We start from the raw sequence: 25,765 nt of genomic DNA, 5'->3' as shown, positions 1-25,765 counted from the left end.
AGCTATTTCTGCTCATGCTACTTATGCTACCAACAGCACCCCCTGTATATAACACTGTTTTATTAGGAATGCCAAAACCATTTATTATTGAAAATGAATGAATATGGCATTGCACAGTGATTTCATATTGATTTATAAATGTCTTTACATACCAAAACATGTTATGACATTTTAGGAATTTTAAAAATGCATTTCTATTTCTGCCCTTTTCCAAAACTGCCATTGGAAAGAAAATTATAGTATTACTCATAAACTAATTACTACTTCACATACTGTATGTGTTAATGAGCATGTCTTTCCATCATATCATTTATTTGTCTGAGTAATGTGTGACTTACAGTACATTGAAGCCATGTCCTTATTGCTAGATGGCACGTGACTAATAGGTACATTCCCTATATTTATTTTCAAACATTTTCACAGGGTACAATTGTAATCAATCAGGCTTTCAATGCTGTTTATGGCTCTGAGTTTACACAGGTAGCACATCTTAAAACCCAGGATCTGATAGCATTTGTATGGCATTTAGCCTAGAAAGGTTGAATAGAACTGAGTAAAACAGCTCATAGAACAGGTAATGGTTCACCAAAAAAAATATATGAACTGGTGTTAAATGAATGTTCTGATTGGTGTTAGAATAAACCCCAGTGATGCTTATGAAGTTTTCCCCATGGCTGCTGTTGGTTCATTCACTGTGGTTTCTTCTGAGCACTATCAATGGAATACAAATACAATAGACGATCCCAAGGTACAACAGTCAGTGTATTTTCAACACTCCTCAATTATAAAAAGGAATTAAGGAAATCCCCCATTGCTGGTGTTGTATATAGCATAGCCCTAAAATCGATGGCGGTGATATAAAATGCATGAAAAACATTTTGTTCATGCATATGTATGATCTGAATTACCATTTCACTGAGTACTTTTACCGAAATGGAGTTTCCCTGACACATCTTGATGAATGGAGCTATAATACACCGCCATTTTAATTTCTCCATATACAGTATACAGACGTTAGTACCCTAGCAACTGTTGTCATGGGCAACCCTTTCATCCCAAGATAAAACTCAGTGGTAGAATGTGTGCTTTAGTCTTACGCCACAGGCAACACAAATACACAGGAGAGCGCACTGCCACCACAAATCTATACCAGTTAGGATCAAATAGTTCAGTACCGGTATATAATAATTAATAAATGTACCTATTTCTTAAGCCGTTGTTCTGGAATTCATATAAAGCATAGATACTGTATTAAGCTCCTATAATATGTATACAACATTTTGCTTAGATTTTTTTTTTTTTTGTATGTAGAGGATGTATGAGGTACTGCTGTGTGAATTGGACACTTTATTTGTCCCCTGCTAAGATGCACTCGTTTGTCCAGCCAAATACAATGCCACCTTTACAACACACAGCATCCCTTCATATTTCATGCAGGAAACTTAAACTGGAACACACTACCCCCTGCTGATGGCTTCTTTTCATTATTATACCAACAGTTTATATTTTAATGAAACAGCAGTGACTCAACACTGTACCTGCAGGGGATCCCATCAGCTTTTTATCTCTTCTGGTAGGACTGCAGTATTATAATTTAAAATGACAGTAGATCTTAACCCATCCCAAACTAGTGCAACAATAAAAAAAAAAATCCATACATGCATCAGTTTCTGTGTTTCTAATTTTGTATTTTGTTAAGTTGTTCATAAAAAGAGAAATAGTTCAAATTTCAGGTTAGAACATTTGGAGTCCTGTTGACCATAGAAGCATGCATTTTTATACACTTTGAAAGTAACTGCTGTTGGAGCGAAGCTGCAAATGTCATATCATAAAGAGCAGTGAGCCATGAAAATGACTGTTAAGAGTGGAGTTAATTCCCATTTTGCTGTGCCTGGGGGAGGGTTAAATACTGTAGATGCCTCATCGTCCAAACGAATCTGTGTGAGGTAATCAAGACCGAAAGTGTTGCTGTCCTGAGTCAAGATTCATCTTGAGTTTTGTTTATAGTCTCAGCATTAAATTAGGCACTAATCAAAACAAATAATTATTGGATCTTTTAAAAGAACAGAACATGGTCACTATTAGTTTTTACGGGAGATAAGCTATATAAACTTCATAAATATAGACAATATCCTTGCAAAAGCATAAAAAAACTAAAAAAATTTAAACAAAATTAAATGGAATTTAATGGAAATGTATTTATTAGTATTAGTTGTGGTAACCTTTATAAAACATAACGTACAACCACATTAATGTTGGGATAGGTGAGCTGCTGGAAATTTAGCCACTTTTACATTACAACTATTGTAACAGTTATTGAAAATGAAATAAAGAACAGAAACCAATTCTCAGAGATATGTGGCAGAGAGACTGCATAAAAATATATGTAGACATTGCGTCCTTGAAGATAGATAGACTTTGCACTTTTGAGAACATGTTTTCTTTGGAAATGAATATACATGGATAAAGAGCTGCTCCAATACTTTGCCTTGTAATAAATTGCCTTCTGCTCTACACAACCTTGGAATGGTTGATTTGTTGAAAGCAATTATTTAGCTCATAGACATAATCCAGGGTGATCCCATGACAGCTGCAAATATTTATTTCTGGCCAGCCAATAAAGGTGGCATTTGGTCAAGCACAAAAGCAGCAAGAAAAATATTGTGAGCAAAATCAACACAATGCATTATTTTTACCACCACATCTGTAAAAAGGCTTACTTTGCTGCATGCATTTCCAGGTGGATTTCTTTGTCACGGCTTTGGAGCCATTTTAATGATTCTTCAGGATTCATGTTACGGATTGGTCACTTGGGATGCGCTAACACCACTTATCTTGACATCTGTCCCATGGTTGTTAATGATGATGATATCAAGACAATTTGCTGTGATTGCTTAATCTATGATGACCCGGAGTTCTGACATTACTGTCCTTTGACCTTGTCTTAGTTAGGTGCTGGAATATATGGATACAAACCGTTCAGTTTGCTTTGTAGCTTATACTGATACAAAAAGAATGTCATTGTTTTAATGAGACCTAAGTGTAGACTGAATTTTAGCACAAGGTGGGGACTCTAAATGTTGGCTTAATTGTATCACAAAATCAGAAAGATGAGGTGGAAAATAAATTGGTTGAAGTGAAGGGATTGGTAGGAGGCTGTGTGGTCCAGTGGTTAAAGAAACAGGCTTGTAAGCAGGAGGTCTCCAGTTCAAATCCCAGCTCACTTTCTGACTCATTGTGTGACCCTGAGCAAGTCACTTAACCTCCTTGTGCTCTGTCTTTCAGGTGAGACGTTATTGTAAGTGACTCTACAGCTGGTGCATAGGCATCTGCTAAATAAACAAATAATAATAATAATAATAATGGAGTCTTTATGAGCTATCCAATGAGCAAACTAATAATATTTCTTCAAGATACATGTAGGTAACTTTAACTTGAGGTTAGACTATAAGATTCTGACCTTATACCCTGGATTGTAATATTTACCTACAATGGACTAGCAGTTAATGCAAGTGTTAATGAAGGATTGTTTTCTTTTTGTTTCTCATTGAAGCACAAAAAAAGAAAAATAAATAAAGGAATATGTTATGTAAATATTGACCAACATATTGGTCACATATTTGGACACTAGTTCTGTGGTTGGATTGTGCAGAGATACCAATCTGCTGGAGGTGAAGGTTTTAAAATGGGATGGGCCCTTGATAAAGCATGACTGTAGAGTTTGCTGGGCCATGTGCTCTGTAGTGTAGTGCAGGGAATTACGCCTCTCACTCTCTCATAGCTTACTATAATACGTTTAGAATTAAATGTATAATTTGAGATGCCCTTGAAAAGACTGTGATACATGTCTGTGTATTGTATGTATGTATCCTATATATCTATAGAATTGCTTATCCAATTGTATAGCTATAGCTGGCAAACTATCTCTGATTCACAATTTCGTTTTCCTGTGCTTAGGTCAGAAAATGGTTGGTATAAGGTAACTTCAACGTTGAACGTTGAATTTTGATACTGGCGCAGGACAATAGATGGGAACACAATGATGCAATTAAAAAATGTTCCCATAGGGGGTGCTGTTGAATCTCACAGGTGCATGTCATAGGTTTAATTAAATACAAGATGTTATAAATCTGTGTAGCTAGACCTGTGTGGGAAGTATGTGGTTTACCCGACCAATAGAGTGCCTGGTCCACCAATATTAATAAAACAGGAAATTCAGAAGCACCAAATTAAATACAGGGACACAGTAGTGTTTGATTTTGTTCTTCTCAGAGATCACTGTTGTAATGAACAATTTAAGTGCTAAAAAAACATGTTTTTCTACAGGCAAAATAGTTAGTAAAACCAATGACCTATTAAAAAAAACTATAGGGTAGAAAAACTGACATTTTAAAATCAATTGAGAGTCATACACAAAGAGAAAATGCTGTTCAATACACGCAGAAATGGCACATTTCTGCACAAGAAAGGGTATCAAAATGTCAGCCTACTGTAGTAATGAGAAAATGTTCTGTTACTGAATTAAACAATCAGCAGCTATAAATGATAACACCTTTTATTAATAATAATGTCCAATATTTTTATGGGACCTACATAGTTTAATGTAATGTTCAAAACAGACCTTCCCAGGCTTTTAATTTCTAAGAATGTGTGACCATAACACAAGGAAAAGTAATAGAGACATTGCTAACAAATATAGCTACAAGTACCCTGCACAAATATGCTTTTTATGATCCCAGCAGGAATAAGCTTAGGATGGTACATTACCAAAGTCATTTTCCAAAACCTTCAAAGACATGTACAAATTGTTAACAGATGCTGAACATTATTTGAGAGAAGCAGCTGGCATCTCCGCAGATCCATTAAAACCACTGGTGGGCAATTGCAATCCAGAAATAAAGGTATTGAAATGTGAAAAGACTTACATTAGATGCACAGGTTACACTTCTGTAAACTATTCAGTACAATACTTCTCGTATTAGTTAAAGAAAAAAAAACAGACTACACTTCTAGAATACTGCACTATTCAGAGTACAGAAACATTATTTATTTTTTGTTGGTGCAGGAAAAAAACAACCTTTGTAAAGACAATAAAAGCCAAAACAACAGATTGTTTTAGTAACAATAAAAAGCATTTGAGACTTTGTAAATTCATACAAAAAAAAACATACATTCCAAAGCTGAACCACAGGATTGTATATATATTTTTTAAATTAGATTTTTTTTTTTAAATTCAGAGCAAGACGGTGACATTTCCACAAATGTAATCCCTTCTCAAAATTGTGCATAGCAATATCAACTTTCCCCCATCAAAACCCAGAAATGTATTGAAATCAATGCTATCGACAAAATCATGCTATGGAAAATTGCATCAGCGGGGAAAAATAGTCATCTTTGATTTGAAATCACCAATGTGGGCATTTATTTTTTAGGAGGTTGAACTCTAGTGCTTTGATTTGGGATTTTGTAGCAATTCTACAGCAAAACTGGCATGCATATTTTCTTACAGTGCTGGAGGCAGAGTAATCAGAGTGGACCTGCAGATGCTTCTGAAGGCAATAACTCAGTTGAATACCTAAATCCACAGCTTGCTGACCCTAGACAAAGGGATGATCATCATGCATGCGTCATTCACACAGCAATCATACAGGGACAGACTGAAAACTGTCAGGGCTCAGACACAATGCCAGAGTAAGGCTGGCTGTAGTAAAGATTAAAATCATAACCACATAATGTATTTTAATTCCTTCTCTAAAATCAGCTTATTAAACTACTACATTAACTAATTTGTAGAAAAAAAAAACATATAGATTTTTCTTCTGAACATGAATGATCAGACAATCTTTTTTTTTCTTAGTCCCTCCTTAGCATAGTGGAATAAGCCTTCAGCATTATTCCTGTACACATTGAAGCAATAATATAGAGACTACAGCTATTTACAGAAGCAAAGCAGCAAAAATTGTAGACAGAAACAGCCCTTGTGGGTTGCTTTGTTAAGCCATCAAGAGTCCCAATTACAGATTCTCTGGAAATAGTCATTACATTGCACACTCAGCACAAGACTCCCTTATTGGCCAGAGGAGAGTTAATTGAATGGGTGGTATAAATGAATACTAATTAAAAAGCCATCAAAGCTAAGCAGAGCAATGAAACAATTACGCATGTTTTATCTACAAGAAACACAGTTTGAAACCAAGCAGAGGTGTCAGGATGCAGACCTACTGTATGGTGCCTAGATTCAGACAGTAAGTACAACATAAAACTCAAAAGAGCTTTTATTATTAACACTGTAATGGACAGTTGGCTATATTATTATTATTATTATTATTATTATTATTATTTATTTCTTAGCAGACGCCCTTATCCAGGGCGACTTACAATCGTAAGCAAATACATTTCAAGTGTTACAATACAAGTAATACAATAAGATAATAATATTGTAATGATTCTGTGAAGTCAGCAGAAAGCAGCAGAGGGCAGTGATAACTACATAACGAGTAATACCAGAAACATTCTAGTTTTTATTGAAATATTTGATCCTACAAAATACATGTACTAAAAGAAATATGTTAATAAAGAGAGCCGCAATATACTGATTTAAATATTTGTTGCGTCATCTTAGCGAGATCTCTAGCATTGCCAGAGTCGTGCGACATCTTTTTGAATAAATCATGAAAGGCCGTTTAATCCCATCAGATTCTATAGTGGGGCCCCCAACTTCACTCCCAGATAAAAAAAAATGTGTTTCTATCAAAAAGCTTTTCACGTTCATACAGTAGCCCCTTGCTAATCCGGACATGTTTGTCTGGCATAGGCGGTGTTGGGTTTAAAAAAAAATACAATAATCTCACATACATACATTTATAGTGCTCAATGTATTTTAAATGTATAAATCATTGTGCTTTGGGTAGGCTACACATTACATTATAAAATATACATATGTACAGTAGGCCTATACAGTATACAGTACAGTAGTAAAATCAAATGAACACCTAGCACACTTTCTTTTTACTTTAGCCTGTAGAATGCAAATAAAATATTATTTTAAATTGAGACAAAATTATTTTTGCTTTTAAAAAAAATATATATATATTATTATTATTTTTAACTTGGCCTACTTAGTAGCCTAGATAATTAACACAAAATAGACCATGGTGCTGCATTGACAAGTTATGATACTTACAGGAGGACAGTCAATTCTCATTACGAATTTCAAGGGACTAGCAACACATTTTGCATTATACCACTAATTCGTATTATCATGAGTAGCCTATAAGCCAAATATATACTGTCAGTTTTTATTTAAGTTAGTGGTGCAGTGCTAAATTGAGCACAATTACAAACCACCTGCACATTAATAGAATAGGTGTGTTTCCTATTCCTATACAGATGCTCAGAATGAGCTGGAAGGGTTAGCACCACATGTGTGCAGTCTATTGCTCCCAACATGTAGGGGAAAGGCTTGTAAGTATGGACTGGGAAATGCCAGCAACAATTACGGCTGTTTAAAACGTGCTTTCAAAGGTTCTTAACAAATTGGTGCAATTGTAGTGCCGCAATTGCCGGCCACTTTAGTACATCTCATTATAGTATTTGAGAACCCTGATTTGCACTATCTTCACCCCATTTTGGTGAATTTATACAGGAACGCCCATAATTACATATTCATCTGAACTGCAAAGAAAAACTGCTGCCACAAAGCATTCCCTAAAGATTCGCTAGCAGCATTGCACATGTTTTTCACCTTAGACGTCCAACTGGTTTGCAACTGGTTTGCGACTATTGCAGCAGCTTCAACACTTGAGTACATCTACCCCTCAGTGTCATAAGATTTATTAAATTAATATTGTGTCTGTTAGGTCCAGTTAGATAACCAACTAGCTCAGTACCAACCCTTCAATTGCCGTAATCTCTGTTATTTCCCTCTGTGCTGGGTATTATTTGCTTGGGTTGGTGGTCTTCAGAAGTGACAGATCAAGTGCATTGAACATAAAGGAGGTTATGCAGCATGGGAATACATTCTGCAGTGTCAGGATCAAAACCAATTGGTGCAGTCGGCGGCCCTGTTAATTCACAGCAATTGCACTGCTCTATTTACCAGGTCAGTAACACTTGTTTGCTGTGAATGCATATCCTGGATTTCAATGACTGTATGAAAGGGGTTATTTGTGAAAGAGTGCTAATGGACAACGCTTGCATCAACGTGAGCGAGCGAGCATAGGTGGGCCGAATGACCTTTTCTCATTCTAAAATTTCTTATGTTCTTAAGTTACATCACGTTTAGTCTCTCTGGTTTCAGCACTGTGTCTTGGCATAGTTTTTATGGTGTCAGCAGTGTTCTACTGCTGTGTGTGACAGCAGCGCACTGCCTGAAAAATGCATCCTATGTCCAGTGCTGCTCCACATGGTTTAAACACCACCATATGGTGAAATATGCCAAACGTTTCAAAAGCTACTGAATTACATTCCACAGTTGTATGCTACAGTTTACAGCACCCAAAAAAACAGCAAGGTTGTTTCTTCTTCCATTCTAATTACCACAATATATTCTTCAAGATGTGGGGCTCCTTATAATTAATTTTTAGCTGCAACACTCTTTTAATTATTCATTTATTTCATAGCACCTCAACCCTGACAGTTTAAAAACAAAACTGTGTTTTGACACTAGTTGGCTAATCCACTTTAAGCAGCACCGTGAAAACGATGTAGAACATTTTGTGGGAGGCTGCATTAGCAAAAGGATAAAAAATGACATTGAGCACAATTTGAATTTTTGAAGTGGGTGCGAGCAGCTACTCTTTTTGTCATGCCAGGATTTCACATTTCAATGATAAACGCCTTTAGAGAAAGAATGTACAGTAAGGACTAAACTCTGTTGCCAGTCACTTGAAATTCATGAGTTTTAAAACTTGATTTGGGATGAGAGAACAACACATACTTGATGTTAAAGTAAATCATAATTGATGCTCATTCGCTCTACACCATCGTCAACATCTCTGTCTTTGCAACAGCTCCTTGGCATATTTTCCAGGACAAAAGCAGGGGTCTCCAAAGCCCCTGTGCCAAACACGACAGAAGATGCTCTTGTGTGAAAAAAAAAACATTACAACATTATGTGTATTGTGTTTTAAAGATAAGCATTTCATAGTAAATTATTGCTGTCTGGTGATAAAGTCATTATTAGTCAGTGTTTTACTATGAGTTCATTGTTATTTTTTAAAAGCTGTCACCTCATGCAATTTGGGTTCTGGCTGTTCAAACTGTTAAATGATTACTAAAGCACATCTTATACCCAGAACTACAGTACTATTAAACTTTATTATTATTATTATTATTATTATTATTATTATTATTATTATTATTATTATTATTATTATTATTATTATATATTTTTTAAATTACTTAAACATAGCATAAGCCAAACAATGACATTTTAGAAATTAACTTTTTACTTTGCAACTTTTTATAAGGATATTTTTACTTAAAGCATACAATCCTGTTAGCAAATGTTCACAGATAAGCAAATCCTGGTGTTGAACTAGTAATAACAGAAGATCTGTACATTCTATTAACATGCACCATATGAAAAGAAGAAGGTCCCACTTCGGTATTTCAAATGTATACTCTACAAACAAACCCATGCTGTTAGATCAGTGCAGACAGCAAGTGACAAAGCAACGGCTATCATTTCATACATCTGCCATGTCTCAGAGGCAGATGGCACTTAAATAGGTGCACTAGCTGTATTGGCGGCATTTATGTAAAATTAAACGGATGTCTTTCCATACCAAATGGACGATACTAATAATAATAATAATAATTTGGCTGTTCCAAATTTGGGGATCCCAGAAGGAGTGTCACATTAGCCCTGGCTTTCTTGAAGCTTGGTGAGAGAAAATCAGCAGAGACTTCTTCACCTCACTGTACTACAGTGATCCCTTTGTCCTCCAGGAGCTGGTGTTGAGCTACATTTATTTAATCAGGGTAGACCCACTGAACTTGTGGATTTAACCTTTTCAGAGTTTTATAGACCAAACTCCCCTCCCATATTATGCTTGTTGTCGGCAGGACCTTGGTTTAACACTCATTGAAATGATGGCACATCCTACAGCACAATTCCCCAAACACCATGGAGCACTTCAGGGTGGTTTCCAGATAAATACATCAAATAAGCGGTCATAAGAAGTTAATATCGCTCAAGAAATTCCACATTGGTGGTTATTAAACAACAAATCAATACAACAGTACTAGATAAAGTGACGACAAATACTACCACAAATACTTGACATGCACTACCAGTGGGACTTGCAGGAGGCAGCATTGACCAGGATAGGTTTTATCAGGCAGGTTGTCATAGAAGCAGGTTGACTGGCACAAACTCAGCTGGGTAGTCACACCCAACTGTTAGGCTGAACGCAGCATGTAGACACCTCGCATCTTGATAACTGAATCACCCAGAACTGTAAGGTAAAAACCAGCATGCACCTGCTTGCCAGTTAGGACTGATTTACCACATTAATATCTTGAAATAAAATAAGTCTTGCAAATAACGGTCATTTATCAAATTAGCTTACATACTATTCACTGTTTATGCTTGTAGTCCAACTCAAAATGATCCCTTTAATAGGCATTTGGCACAACACCCTAGAACTGATGAGCTGTTCCTACCACTGACATTTGTAAGTCTGCTCTCCTTTCAATTCAATCTCAGTTCACCCCTCTCAGTTCATGAGATAACCCCAGTCTGTAACCCAATCAACTTCTCAATTCACCAGTCTTTGTTTTGAAGGGGCCCTTGCATGAATTAGCAGGCAGAATAATGTTATCCCCTTAGGCCCAATCAATCCCTGTCAAATTCTGCTTTTTGTAGTCTTTCCACAAAAACACCAACACTGGTATTAGTGTAAACTCAGGAATAGGTTAGTTAATCTCGTGTGATTGCTGAATGAGAGTGAATACCACATAACCTCATGTGTGAGCAAGAAGGGACAAAGTGAGAAAGAGAGAAGATTAAGAGATTAAGCAGATTGGCATTACTGTGTTCCCCTAAATGTGCCCTGTTGCCCATGTGATACTTCAGATTTGTTAATAGAGTGATTCAACTTGGTATCTACAGTCTCTGTCTGTCATTTCTTAATAGTGATTAGAATAAATACTAATGCTATATTAGCAGTCAAACCCAGTGTGTTGATACAGTATGTCAACCTAGGAATACAGCAAACAATATAACTTACCAGTACAGTGCGTTTGTACACTATGAGGTAATATGAGAAAGCGAATATGGAGTTCTGACACAACAATTTTATAGATCATAATTTACTCAACTGTAACCATTTTTCAAAATTTCAAAGAAAAAAGATAATAATGCTTATATACATGTTTTATAAAGGATGCTATAATCAATATTATACATTTTATTAATTATAAAAACTGATAATAACAATACAGTGTTATAACATGCAGGGTTGGGCAAAATATTTAACTAGGTTCACTGGACAGGAGCTATGGCTAAGTGGTATTAGTACACATCAGGATCCCATTGCTTGAAGAAGGAGCCACCATCCTGTAAGGATAAATATGGATGTGTAATTAAATTTTCTGGTGGCAGACAGCTCTGCAATAACTTTAATGAGAAAAACTGCTCTCTTGATGATTGTAGATACGTTTATGCAGTTTCTGTGGCGATGCCCACTCTCGGTCTATCTGCTCATTAGCTTCCAAATGACTCTCTCCCCTTCTAACAATGTTCACAACTACATCTATCTGTATTTTTGTCAACTATCTCATCAACGGCCATTTTTAATGACTTTTCTGCAGGAATTGAACACATCCCTTCTTCATCACTGCCCTGCAAAAATTTATAATCAGCTATCAGAGAACCTCAAATAGTTCAAACTCTCATCAAATCCGAAGTTTCTAAGGTATTTATGGTTGGCCCCTTCTCAGCCCGGCTGAAATGCTGTTGCAATATAAAATAAACATAGATTTGCGGTCGCTCTCCGCTGGAATCGGAATACCTCTTTTAAAAAGAGTTTTTCTTCTTTTAACAAATACTGTCTCGAAACCTTAGATGGGGATAAGAAGCCATTCCAAATACTTAGTTTAGCCAAACTGTACATGTACATCCTTTGCAGGTATGCTAAGGGTGAAAAAGCAAGATTTCCCCACTTGTGGTATAGTATTTTCTATTTCCAGATGCCTTTGTAGATAACTAAACAGTGGTTATGTGGGAAACACTGGCTCAGAAAAATGAAATACTGACAAGAAATTTAAAAAAAAAAACCATATTAGCGGAGTTCTTAGAGTAGCATCAAAACTAAGCTTTTTATTAAGCTGCCTACATTGGTAAGCCAACATCACATTCAGTTATGTTTTTTCAGCTTTGATTTTAAAACTGCAGGGGTTGAGTTAAGCAGCTTAGCAATGAATGTGTTCTGCTCTGCACAACAGACCTTCCATCGACTCCCCTGGCATCTAAATTATTTTTAGAAATGTTGAAGCTCATAAACACCATGTTATAATTTTCTTTTACATTCTCTTTTGATAATTCTCTGCCTCGTCCTCACGGCCAAATTAATGTAGCTACGTAAGTCATGTATTGTTATTTCTTCCACAGCTATCACATTTCTTCAATAAATAGTTTAATCAAAAAAATATTTTGTGATTGGTGTTTTGTCCCGAACTACTGAACCTTAATTTAGCCCATGCATGTCAAATATAAATGTTGCCGGCTACCATCAAGACTAGGCAAACAATTTAGAAGGAAAGATCAATATTACAGAGGCACTGGCTTAATGAAACTTATTCCCTCTTGTATCTGTTATCTGATTAACCTTCTACCTAAAAATCTGCACTGTATTCAAGTAAGGTACTGCATGATGTCATGATGTATTATATTATAAGCCTAGCCCAAGAGACCTATCACTTTTTTTTTTCATCCACCGAAAGAGAAGAACTAAAGCTAGTGTGTTATGATGGTGCTGGGATAAAAACTGTAGAATAGATCAATATGGTGTCAGCTGTTAGACGTAATATCATGAATAAAATCACATTTACTTCTCTTACTACTTATGTACTAATTGATAAAAAAATATGTGCTTTTTCTTATTATGTCTGTAAGCCTGCAGCGTCCATAGACAAACACAACACAGATAATACATTTTAAACAAAGGTACATAAAACAACAATTAGTCGCATATGGTAAAGCTGTCTTGCTATAAATAGCACCAATCGATGGAGGTTAGCTAACATTTACATACAAACAAGTCAATGCTATTCACAGCTAGTGGCATTTATAATTGGGACTGAGGACGGCATTATGTAACAGAACATACAGGGCAAAAAAACACCTAATGCATATCAGTCAATGGCACAATAAGTCTGATAATTTGGGTACAAAAATGAATAATACCTTATTAATAAACCTGTTCAAACTGTTTCCTCCTCAATACTGAAGTGAGCGTTGTGCTATAACACAGAAGCAAGCAAAACCTCTCTCTTTTGTGTATTTCCAGGAAATTCAAATGGGAAATACAGGCTTTTATTCTGTTAACCTAATTTACTTCCCTGATACACATCACAATACTTTTAACCTAAAGCAGTCTAGAGGTCAAATCTAATGAACTCATCCTGTCTGGTATTATAATACTGTCTCCTTAGAGATTAGATGACATCTCATACTGTACTGGCTTTTAGATATGAAAAAAAAAAATGCAATCAATACTACACTGACCCCTCCCCACCTTACAGCCTGTAATAAAACCTGCGTTTTCAATACTGGGCTGGGGTTTAAACTGTTATTGAAAACAGTGTCCAATATAGCTTTAGCAGTCCACATTCTTTATGAATCCAGTAGTGTGATGAACTGACTAAATTACAACCATGTACTGTAGCAGTGCATGAAGTGGATCCTAAACCCTAAAGGAATAATGTACATGTGCCTTTTCAATCTGCAAAACATACATTTTTTAACTTTTTATCATCCCACGTAATGTTTTCTTAATCATGTTTCTACACTCATGGGTATTTGGGATGTTTAATAAAGTCACCAGCAATTTTTCTGCTCAGTACCTCTTCAACCTGCTCACTTGCTATGTCCCTGCCCGCAAGCTGAGGTCCTATGACTCTGGCCTGCTTGTTATCACCAAGCAAAAGAGCACCACACTTGGAGAACTTGTTTAGCTTCATTGCTCCGACTCTCTGGAACTCTCTCCCAGCTTTGGTGCGTGATGCTCCCACCGTCGCTCACTTTAAATCAACTCTCACAACCCACTTGTTCTCTCTTGCTTTCCATGCTCTTTAACCCTGATATCTGTTATTAGCTGCTGTGTCTTTGCTACTTCTGATCTTCCACTGTATCTTCTTATGATTCTATATGGCATATGCATGCACAATGTTTTAGAATTTTCACATCCTATTTAATGTATTATGCTTTGTTTTTCAGTGTATTTAATGTATTATGCTTTGTTTTTTACTGTATCTTGTAAAGCGCTTTGTGACTGTGGTCCACTATGAAAGGCGTTATATAAAATAAAGATTGATTGATTGATAGTGCTGAGCATGCGCTGAGCATGCAGAACTTTTGTAAGAAGTCAGTAGTGAAATACAGTATTTAGATACCAGACAGTGTTATTGAAAACTGTTATTTAAAGCAAAATGGAGAACGTGGCAGATCGACTGTTAGAGAATCCATTTAGAATGCTGGAGTACACAGAGAAGGTTTCCAAAAAAGGTGCAGGTAGGCCTCAGCCTAAACTAAACGCAGTACAAGAAGATTCTGGAAAGAGTAGGTTATTTCAATGAAATTGGTATGACAGAGTAGATTGGCTTACTGGCAGCACTGTTACAAATCGCCTGTATTGTTGGCCATGTTTACTTTTTAATATCTCTTCATCTACGCATACATGGATAAAATACAGATATTTCATACACTGGACCAAATCAAAGGAGTACATCAGTTCTGAGGTGCAACTTCAGCCAGTGTGGAAAGGAGCTTCTCTTGTCTCAAGAGACTGAAAAGTTATACCAGAACACAATGGGACAAGAACGACTAAAGAGCTTGGCGATTCTGTCTATTGAGAAAGGAATCGTGAAGGCATTGGAGAAGAATCACTGCTGGCATAACCGTGTGATTGACCATTTCGCATCTCAGAAGGAGAGAAGGACAGACTTTATTTACAAGTAAAGGTAAGACAACTGTTGAACTGACAGCTTTAATATTTTTTTCTGATTATCAGTCATTTTTACATACATTGATTGTTTTGAAACATATGGTGAAGTGACATGCACTAAACTTGTTCTCTTTGCAAGATTGTATATGGATTGTGACTTTGCTATTTGCGATATCTTTCTATTATTAACTATTTACCGTAATTGTGTTTACAAGTATGGAAGCCCATTTCCTCCAGTATATTAATTACAATGCGTTTGTGAGTTCAGTCTATGGTACTTTGTTTTTGGTTTTCTGTGGTTTGTGTGACTAGGTATCATATCTTTATTTAAAAATGTTTTTGATGTTTTGTATCCAGATTTTTGCACTGCTTCGATTTGTATTTTCGTTACAATTGTAATCTAAAAAAATGTGTAAAAAAAAATCTTAGGAAAACGAGTCTATAAAAACCCAACTCCCTTACAATGTGCCTCCTCTGTGTGTCAAGTGACCAGCCACCATTGCTTAACATGTACAACTGAGACAATTTTATTGACTCTACACCAGAATTAATGTAGTTTTGAATAATGTATATGCTGTACGTTCTAACATTTTAAAACCTTCTGCAGTTCAAACCATTTAGGTTTTCAGGCACATTTGGTCTCATTTCAAATACAGGTTTAAGAACAATCAATAATAATAAAAAAAGACAACTAAGACACTAGGGGCTGTTGAATCAGATTCCATTATAGAAAACTACAAACTGTTTAGCGGCTACCACAACCCATATAACATGGGTGTTCTCAATAGTTCAGAAAGCTCTGTTCCACTGTGCACTTTAAGAATACTGTATTTCCAAATGACTAATACAAATTCACCCATTGACAATCTGGCATTACATACTAATATTCTGGCATGGAATAATTAGCAGATGCTTTTATTTAGACAATGGTCAGGCAGGAAGTGAAAAACCTTTTTTTTTCATATCATAGAACAGAAGTGTGGAAGCCTAGAATTTGAATTTTCAGCTAACACTCCTCCACATTTTATTTTTAATTTTCTTTTTAATACCCAGAATAAACTTAACAGCATTGCATACACTGCTGCACACTTACCTAGAAATGGATTGGTAGAATCCACTTCCGATTATGTTTAGAATATAGCTAAGGCTTAAACTACTTGGTGTTCAAAATATACAATAACACAACACTCACCTTGTACAGGTTTCTTACCTCTTAGAGAAATGTATAGGTTTCTTAATTGAAACATCAAAAAACATGTTAATTTTGCAAGTTCTAACAAGATTCAGAGGCTTTTACAATTAGTTGGATGTCAGTCTTATGTTATGACTTCAGGAGAAATTCTCCAGTAAGGACCTACATTAGGTTGTTTATAGCTTTTTTTTTATATTGAATCAGAAAGACCTTTAGTGATCTAAGACCATAATAAACATTTTAAAAATAAAATAAAATAAAATAAAATACATTTTAAGGACTGCAGTTCTTTGAGAAATGTGAATAAACCTCTAACAGGTTTAATGAAAAATAGTCCTGCTGAACCAAACATCCTTTAAACAGTCTGTTATTAAACATGAGCCATCTGTGTCCTTTATTGTCATGATATAAGATTCACATCCAAGTTTCTCACTCCCACCATCATCCCACTGAGTCACAGCCTCTAAACTTGCACAATTAACAGGTTTCATAATGTTTAAATGACAACCCCATGTGAGTGAGTGATTTATTATGGAATTCAGTGTGATATAGTATATGTTCAACACATTTTAAATAAAGACAGTAGTCCACTTGAACTACATTCTAATTCTTCAGAACAATATATATACATTTGGGGTGTTCAATTACTTTCACCTCACAGACCGTATTCAGCCCAGGTTTAGCCAGACTTCAAAAGATGTAGCAGGACTTGTTTGAGGTGTTGGTATGGGAGGTGGCATGAATTTAATGTTAAATATGTTTGATTAAGAGATCTCTAAACATAGTAACGCAGCTAAATATATTGTATTACTGAGTGCATTAAAAAGGCTTCAAGAATATAGATAAAAACATAACACATTCAAAACTATTTAAAGCAGGATAGTAATAAAAATATAAATTAGTGCTTTTATCTGCACATTAATACTGGATTGCATACTGCAGACTGTAGATCCCTGGATACCAACACTCCATGATACTATGCAGGTAACCATAGCAACATACAGCGCTGACAGGTGCAAAAACCAGGTACAGCAACACAGCCCAAAAGGAAATAGCTCTTAATCCCGACAGGTAATATCCACAGCTTTTACAAGCCCCAAACCATAAACCAATGTTGAAAAATCACACAGCACACTCCACATGTGCCACAACGTTGACATTAATGTCTCGAATTGAAATAAATGAAGCCTGAAATTTTGAATCTACAAGCAAAAAAAGACTTAGAGGCCGTTAACTATGTCCTGTCAAAACAAAGCAATTGTTTTGTTAACCAGTCAGCCTGGCAGAAAAAAAGACCATCAATGAGTTCTGTACTATGGTTGCTCATTACCAAATGCTTACAACATCTTTTCTCTCCAAAAACGGATATGTTCGGTCAGGTGAAAGTAGAAATGCAAATGCTGCCTTAGTATGCTTTTTTGTTTCGTTGGCTTTCAAGCCTTTATTGGAATTTCAAAGCTATTCAGCAGTATTTATTTAAACATAATTGGGACAACTTCGTTGTTTTTTTTTTTTTACTGAATATTTTGCTCATTTTATAAGCTACATATTAAATTATTATATTTAAATTATTTGTTTCTGTTACAGATATGTACTGTATACATTAAACAGAAGAAGAAGAAGAAGAAGAATACAGCACAGTCTTTGTAAAATGCACTGTTTAATCGATACTTGTTCACTATGTAAATCTGTATGTTTTTGTTATATTATTCTAGATACACACTAACAGTATATAAAAATATACATATTGAAAAGGGATTTTAGGCACCTTAAGCAGTAAACAAACAATGCACACCCCATTACCACAACAGCATATAAGCATTTCTTACCAAGGCATGTAAAACATTTAAAAGTACTTACCATTAACAGACTAAGGGCAGAATCAGGCATAAGCTGCACAGCCATGGTCTTTCCCCCTTGACAGCCGATGGAATACAGGCAACTTCACACTCAGCGAGCCCCTGGCCTTGTACTTTAGCACAGCTTCCTTACACCCACAGCTTGCTGAAATAAAAAAAGCAGCCAAAAGCAAGATTTTATTTTGTCTTCCAGTCAAGCTGTGCCCTAGAATCTAAAATCAGATTGGTCTGAAATGATGAATTTCATATCTTGCAGCTTACACTACAAATAATTAAAAAAAAAAACCTTGCAGCAGCAGAGTAGGTTAGAAAGCCAGCAAGAGATTTACTGGAGGAAAAAAGCAGCCTGTGAGGAAAAAAGCAGCCCGTCCATTCATGAAGAACGTAGAAATCATATCAGGCACTGCATGGCTGCTTAGAATATCAGCAAACACACCTCAACACACTTAATGTAATTGTTCTTTTAACCCTCAGAGAGCTACAGCAGAGCTGCCACGCTGTTAATCCTGTCTCATTTTTTTAATGACTGAGCAAATGGGATAAATAATTTAAAAATAGCAATTGCAAGATGTCCTTGCTTCTGCCATTCTCCCAAGAAAAATAAAGAACAGAAAAAAGGAATGTGTGTCAGTATTCATTAACAGTATGGAATTGAACAGACACAAGAGAGAGCACACCCTATATTAAAAACACAATAGCATGCGGGTATGCAACTGCTACAGTACTACAACCTGCTTCTATCTGCATAGAAATCGGTTTAAGCAGCGAGACCCTTTCACCGTTGCCAAAAATCTGTTCCCTGTTGAACTAGGTTAGAAAGCAGCATGCTCCCTCTGGGGATAACACACTTACTCGAAACATGCAATTACACGGCTGGTTTTCTGCGCCCATCACACGAGCTGTACCAGCTGCACCACGCAGACCAGCCCCATCCCCCTCCCCACAGCACTACAGGACTCCATGTTACCAATCCCAACAGAGTTTTTCTCAACCTCTGCAGACTCACAGGGCTAATTATGCTGACACAGGGCTGTTAGGACACAAAGTCAAATTAGTCCTGAAAATTGTAAAGTAATGAGTTTCTACTCTAGGAGGCCAGCAATGAAACCAAAAAAAAAGATACAGTTGTCTAGACATACTACATTGTTATCTTCCTAGTTTCCAGGAATACTTATGGGACAAATGCTAAACTCCAATACCTCTTATCTGGTTTGAACATATCTAGAGCTACAGCCCAAAGTCAGTTGTTTTTTTTCCTTTTCTTTTACATACCAGCAATAACTCCTTGGTATTTATGTAATGGCTGTTTTTTAGTGAGCAATGCTGAATGTGACTTCTTTTTTGTGAGATGCTGATATTACTGGTAATTTCTTTTTTAAATCATGTGTCGTGTATTTTGTTTATAAGCCAATGCAAATGATGTGCATCTCTGATTACCTTGAAATGAATCTCACGCCCTCGACAGGCATTATAAGACTATTGGGAATTCCAAAACTCATTTTCACAAGCATTGCTAACAGTACTGGTTCTCTTCATGATGTCTTCATGTCACAAAGCTATCATGGAACAGGAATTAGCAATTCATCTGCAACATCAGTCAAAATGACTTTATTTTAAAGAGTAAGTCAGTGTTTTCTTTTTTTTCTTTTTGTCATGTTTGTAATTATTTGAATGTTTCTAGGTTATTTTAAGGGTGATCTGAAGATCCTAACTGCTGGCACTGAACAGACTCACTTATTTAATTCAACTCACATGACAATGTTCCCTCACCTACTCTACTCACTTTCAAAACCCCATGCGCTTAGTTGACATCAAAAAATGCCGAGTGATTTTTAAGGACCAGTAACTTGGTGATGAACGAGGGAAGTTTAATATTAACAAAACCCCTTGAGAACCTTGCAAACCAATCAGAATAATATGTTTAACCAAAGTAGCATACAACCAGTGATTCATTCATTCATATCAAATATTGACTGAGAAACAGAAGATTATTTCAATTTGTAATCATTTATTTTAAGTGGTTTGCTGAAGTTCCCAGCAGGACATCACTGCTTTGCACAGAAGCAAGATACTGTATATAACAAAGAAGTTACATTTGTACAGAAACAGTTTAACTGTATTAGACACACACTGTAGTGATTGCCACTTCATGACTTTTACAATGTAATCGGTTTAATTTTGTTTAAATTGTTTCTACTGCATTTGTGTTTTTCTTTGCGATATGTCATTGGCAGTTTCCTCCCAACCCATTATCAGAAATTAGTTCGCACTAAATTAAAATAAACTGACTGTATTACATTTAGTAGAGCTATGAATTGAAATATAAATATCCTTAATAATGCTGCAAAGCTTGTGTATCTTTACCTAGCTTGTGATGTGTCTGGCGAGTTTTATTACATTTATAGTCTAGCTGCGAGTATCCACCTGCAGACAAAGCTTGAATGCACTAGTTATTTTCAGAATATTGAATTTATTACCTGTTAAATATGCTATGTGTGATTTCTATTATTATTATTATTATTATTATTAATATTATTATTATTATTATTATCTATTGTTGTTTTTGCAAAGATAATTATTTGCCATGCTTACTAACTAGCCCTATGTACAGAGGTTGGTTATGTATAGTCTCTGTAATTCTTTTCCGTTTAACTTGGCAGGAATAGCTACTGTGATTTTCGACTGGCAGCAGTATACCGTGACTTTTGAACAATGGTTTTCCTTCTATTATTCTTCAGGTTAAAGGTAGCCTGATAGGTATTTTATCAATACAGTATACATGCAATAAAGCATTAAAAACGCCTTTAATTGAGAAAAATTGTGCTACAGTTGGCTGCAAACATACTCTAAGTGCAACCTAATCCTAACATATTAGCCCTTGTTGTCAGGAAAAAAGATGGGTTACTTGAATGCAGTAAAAAAGAACACTGTGATAATTTTAGGAAAATTGCTATCCCTTTTTCTATATATACTGTAGCTCGAGCAAAACATATTCATTTGAAAACCCCGCAAGATAGCTTCAGCATCCCATCTCAGCTAAACTAACCCTGCAGAGTTTGAGTGTGATGTAAATTATTTTCTATGGACACAGCAAACTAACGCGTATCAGTTTCTTATTGCAAAGTGCTGCTGAGATAGTGATCAATCTTACACTTGTTCTCTGTCCTTAAAGCAACAGCTCTTGAAATGATGAAGAAAACCAACATGCCACAATGATTAAAGTATATGAGCTGCTGTGAAGTCTTTACATTAATCAACATACGTGAAAGCTGAGGCACACAGTTATTTGATACAGCAACACTAGATCATGAAACTTGTCATGTTTTTGTCATGACTCCAATCTACAGCAATGAAACATTTGCATTGTGGTGTACAGAAATCTGTCTTGTCCAACAGCCGAGGCTTTGTCATTCTTCTTTTATTTTAAGAAAAAGCCTATAAAATAACAAGCTGGTAATTAACTCTAAAGATTTGATAAATCCAATTCCTGTAAGGAATATTATATCTGGAAAGAAAAACAAAAAACTTGTTATTTTTATTGGTTTTGAGAGCAGGCACCCTTAAACAGCCATTGGGTGGCCCACGAGGATCTGCTGCCAAGTAGAAACAAGGATGCTACTCGAATCCTGTGGCAACCAAAGCTATTCTCATGGACAATGAATAAAACAGTGTAATAATGCTAATAGATACACTGATTGTAGTGCTCTGCCATTGAGGAAATAAATGGTGCTAATATTGAACCCCTATGCTAAGATACAAAATACCAACCAGACCATCCTTTTTCCTTGGCATACTGTTGACTTTTAATTACTGAGCGAGAGAGATGAAATAAGAAAATAAAAATAGAGGTCAAGCATTGAGCTTTATTTATTCATTAGCCAGCTATAGTACATTGTTACACACTTGGCTTCTGAATATTTGGGGAAGTGACTGGGGACTATTAAAATCAGGTCATCCATTAACCAAAACGCTGTGAGGAATGCTCTTGAGAGACTCTTCTCTTAGCCTCACTTCCCCTAAGCTGCTTTCCCAATATCAGAAACTGCAAGCCATTATTATTTTTAATGAGGCAATGGAAGTTTGACTCAGATCCCTTGAACACTTGGACAGTTACAACAGATTAGTGCACTGAAGTCCTATGTCATGACCCTCTTCAAACTACTGTTGCATCTGAAGACTGAACGGGACAGTTCAACTCATTATGAGAATCTGGCTGGCTTCCAGATCACAGTGATGTCAGATTGTGAGGGTTGTTATAAAAGAGTAAGTGTAGGTGATCATTCATATGCTAAGCAAGTGAATGCCAAACCAGGCATTGTCATATACAAATATATCAAATGAAACATGGAATGCATACTGTATCTGTTTTCAATGTAAACATGATTTATACTGTATAATACAAATACAAACTGTAGTTCTATTGGGTTTTATACTGTATTTTACCTATTAAGTACAGAAGAGACAGTCAGTCTTCCTGTAGGATAACACTATACAACTTCATAGACTATAGCAACTGAACATATGTTTTTTTTTGTGTACATACAGTTAAATGTTTTCACAGAAAACAGTAAATACACTTAATTTCATAAAAAAGCACATCACTGCTTGAATTCTAGTGAACTAGCAATAACAAACAGTTTTTACAGTGCAATGCAGTATAATAAAGCAGAACCACACTTGCGAAATAAATCAGCATCATTATATTTGCATCAGTAAGTTGATTTTTCTAGATGAATCCAACATCTGGCCCTGTGGCAACGTGCATAGGAAAGATCAGGCCTGGAGTAGGAGGACTATTTTCTTAGAACGTCTTTACTCAGCGGAAAGGTACCCGACGAATCAGTACAAGTTCAAGGTAAATTTAGGTTTTAAGGTGTTTTTTTTTTAAAGAAAACAATGGTAAAATAATTTTCTAATAGAGATAGTGCCCTCTCAAAGTGCTTTCGACTCGGGACACATAACTCCCGTCGCGGTCAACTATCACACATAGAGCCATCATCGATGGGCGCTATCGCTTAAATAAAAAATCTATGAGAAATCATTAAACAAATTAAAGTAAAGCAAAGCACAATAATAATACTAATAATTTAAAAATGTTTTGTTGCTTCTGGTGTTTGGAAACCCCTTTGTAGGGCCGCCTTGTTTACAAGAGCGTATGCTTTTTATGTTCAGTATTGAATAGTCAGTTGAAAGTAGCATTATATGTACATTCGCTACTTTACAGTAATGTGGTGTGTGTGGGAAGCTGTTTATTGCAATCTCTGTAGAGGGCCTGCTCACTGTATGATTGTATTCGTTTCAAGTATTGTTGATCAGACACCCCGTTGTTGCTATTGCGGTAATAATAATAATTTAAAAGAAAAAAAAAAAACTTTTTACGGATAGAGCTGTGGTAATTCGTGCTGTATGAATATAATATTGCGTGTCATGTGATTTTTTAAAATTTATTTGTTTATTGTCATCACAGTGAAGTAAAATAGTACAGAATACGAGCTAATAGATTTGTCTTTTCCAAAATGAGCCCCCCCTAAATAAGTGGATGCCCCCCCACAGCGTTCATGCTGCCACCGGGCCTGGGAAAGACCCTTCAATTTCTGCTTTACATTAGGCTTTTAAATCCAACTAACAATAATTTATACAATGATGGTCTATCTTCAGTAACTTTTTAAAACTGATTTAAAAAAAAAAAAAAAAAAATTAGTGGTTGCCAATTATTTTTATTGTTTTCTCCCCATTTTAGTAATGTCCAATTATTTTTAGGCTCAGCCCACCGCTACCACCCCTGCGCTGACTCACGAGGGTTGAAGACGAACACATGCTGTCCTCCAAAGCGTGTGCCGTCAGTCGGCCACTTCTTTGCACACTGCAGACTCACCATGCAGCCACCCAGAGCTACAGCGTCGGAGGACAACGCAGCTCTGGGCAGCTTACAGGCAAGCCCGCGGGCACCCGGCCAGACCACAGGGGTCGCTGGTGCGCAGTGAGCTGAGGACACCCTGGCCAACCTAACCCTCCCTCCCTCCCCCCATGCGGCGCTCACCCAATTGAGCGCCACACCCTGGGAGCTCCAGCCCTCGGTCGGCAAAGGAATAGCCTGGACTCGAACCGGCAACATCCAGACTATAGGGTGCATCCTGCACTCCACGCAGAGTGCCTTTACTGGATGTGCCACTCGGGAGCCCCAGAATGGAACAGAACATTTTTGTGGGGCTTCTTCAGTACTGCTGAGATAAATACAAAAATTATATAATGCTTGCGTGTCGTATTGACTTGAGCATGAAGAAGAGCCTTCCCACGACATCTTCCCAGTTGCCCCTTTGTTCTCAAGTTATAAAGATGCAGCAAGTGCAGGACCTTATCTGCACAGTATTTTTGAAAACTAACTTGATTTTAATATAATTGAAACAGTTATTTGTAAACTATTGTAAACTATTCTCTACCTTCTCCTCCCTCTTAAACCCTCCCCCCCTCCTCCTCCCTCCTCTATCTCCCCTGATGACTTTGCCTCCTTCTTCTCTTCTAAAATCTCAGATATCCACAAACTCTTTAACACCTCTCCATCCCCCACACCCACTCCTGCTCCAACCCCTACACCCACTGCACCCCCTACTAACTCACCCTCCTTCTCCACCTTCTCACCCCTCTCAGACTCTGACTTCTCCTCCCTGCTCCAGGGTCACAAACCCACCACGTGTGCCCTGGACCCCCTCCCCACTCACCTCTTTCAAGCTGCTGCTCCTGCTCTACTTCCCTTCATCTCCTCCCTTCTCAACACCTCTCTCCTTTCTGGTCTCTTTCCCTCTGCCTTCAAAAAAGCCTCTATCACTCCCCTCCTCAAAAAACCTACCCTCGACCCCACCTCCCTCCAGAGCTACCGTCCCGTCTCCCTCCTACCCTTCCTCTCCAAAACCCTCGAGCGGACTGTACACCACCAGCTCTCTGCTTTCCTGTCCAACCACTCTCTGCTCGACCCTCTCCAATCTGACTTCCGCTCTGCTCACTCCACTGAAACCGCCCTCCTGTCTGTCACCAACTCACTAAAGTGTGCCCGAGCTGCCTCTCTCTCCTCTGTCCTAATTCTCCTCGACCTCTCTGCTGCCTTTGACACTGTCGATCACTCTATCCTACTATCCTCTCTTGCTGACCTGGGAATCTCTGGAACTGCTCTGACCTGGTTCTCCTCCTACCTCTCCAACCGCACTTATCAGGTAACCTGGCGTGGAGCAACCTCCACAACTCGCCTTCTCTCAACAGGAGTCTCCCAAGGGTCAGTCCTGGGTCCTCTCCTGTTCTCTCTCTACACCCGCTCCCTGGGCCCCCTCATCGCATCCTATGGTTTCTCATACCATTTCTATGCTGATGATGCTCAGATTTTCCTCTCCTTCCCCACCTCTGACTCCACCATCCCCTCCCGTATCTCTATCTCCTCCTGGATGCACTCGCATCATCTCAAACTCAACCTCTCTAAATCTGACCTCCTTTTCTTTCCCTCCTCCTCCTCCCCCTCCTCTGATCTCTCTATCTCTGTTCCTCTGGAATCTACC

At 37.0% G+C, this 25,765-nt stretch overlaps 1 protein-coding gene across 3 annotated transcripts in view; it reads right to left on the bottom strand.

The window, feature by feature from the left end:
* frmd4a (FERM domain containing 4A) overlaps window positions 1-18,681 on the bottom strand; it is a 171,515-nt gene extending 152,834 nt beyond the window's left edge. Inside the window, exons 1-2 of one of the 3 annotated variants that reach the window (XM_059027373.1) lie at window positions 18,508-18,681; window positions 18,223-18,366 (exon numbers count right to left, since the gene is read on the bottom strand). In XM_059027373.1, coding sequence (XP_058883356.1) covers window positions 18,223-18,267 — 45 coding nt within the window. In that variant the 5' untranslated portion in view covers window positions 18,268-18,366; window positions 18,508-18,681. Of the gene's footprint in view, window positions 1-18,222; window positions 18,375-18,507 lie in introns of those variants that run through there. The other 2 variants (XM_059027375.1, XM_059027374.1) reach the window with 2 other exon arrangements.
* Window positions 18,682-25,765: the final 7,084 nt, after the last annotated feature.

This window comes from Acipenser ruthenus, chromosome 7 (assembly GCF_902713425.1).
Source record: "Acipenser ruthenus chromosome 7, fAciRut3.2 maternal haplotype, whole genome shotgun sequence".
Taxonomy (NCBI): domain Eukaryota; kingdom Metazoa; phylum Chordata; class Actinopteri; order Acipenseriformes; family Acipenseridae; genus Acipenser; species Acipenser ruthenus.
The sequence above is the reverse complement of the archived record's forward strand: the minus strand, read 5'-3'. Positions and strand labels throughout refer to the sequence as shown.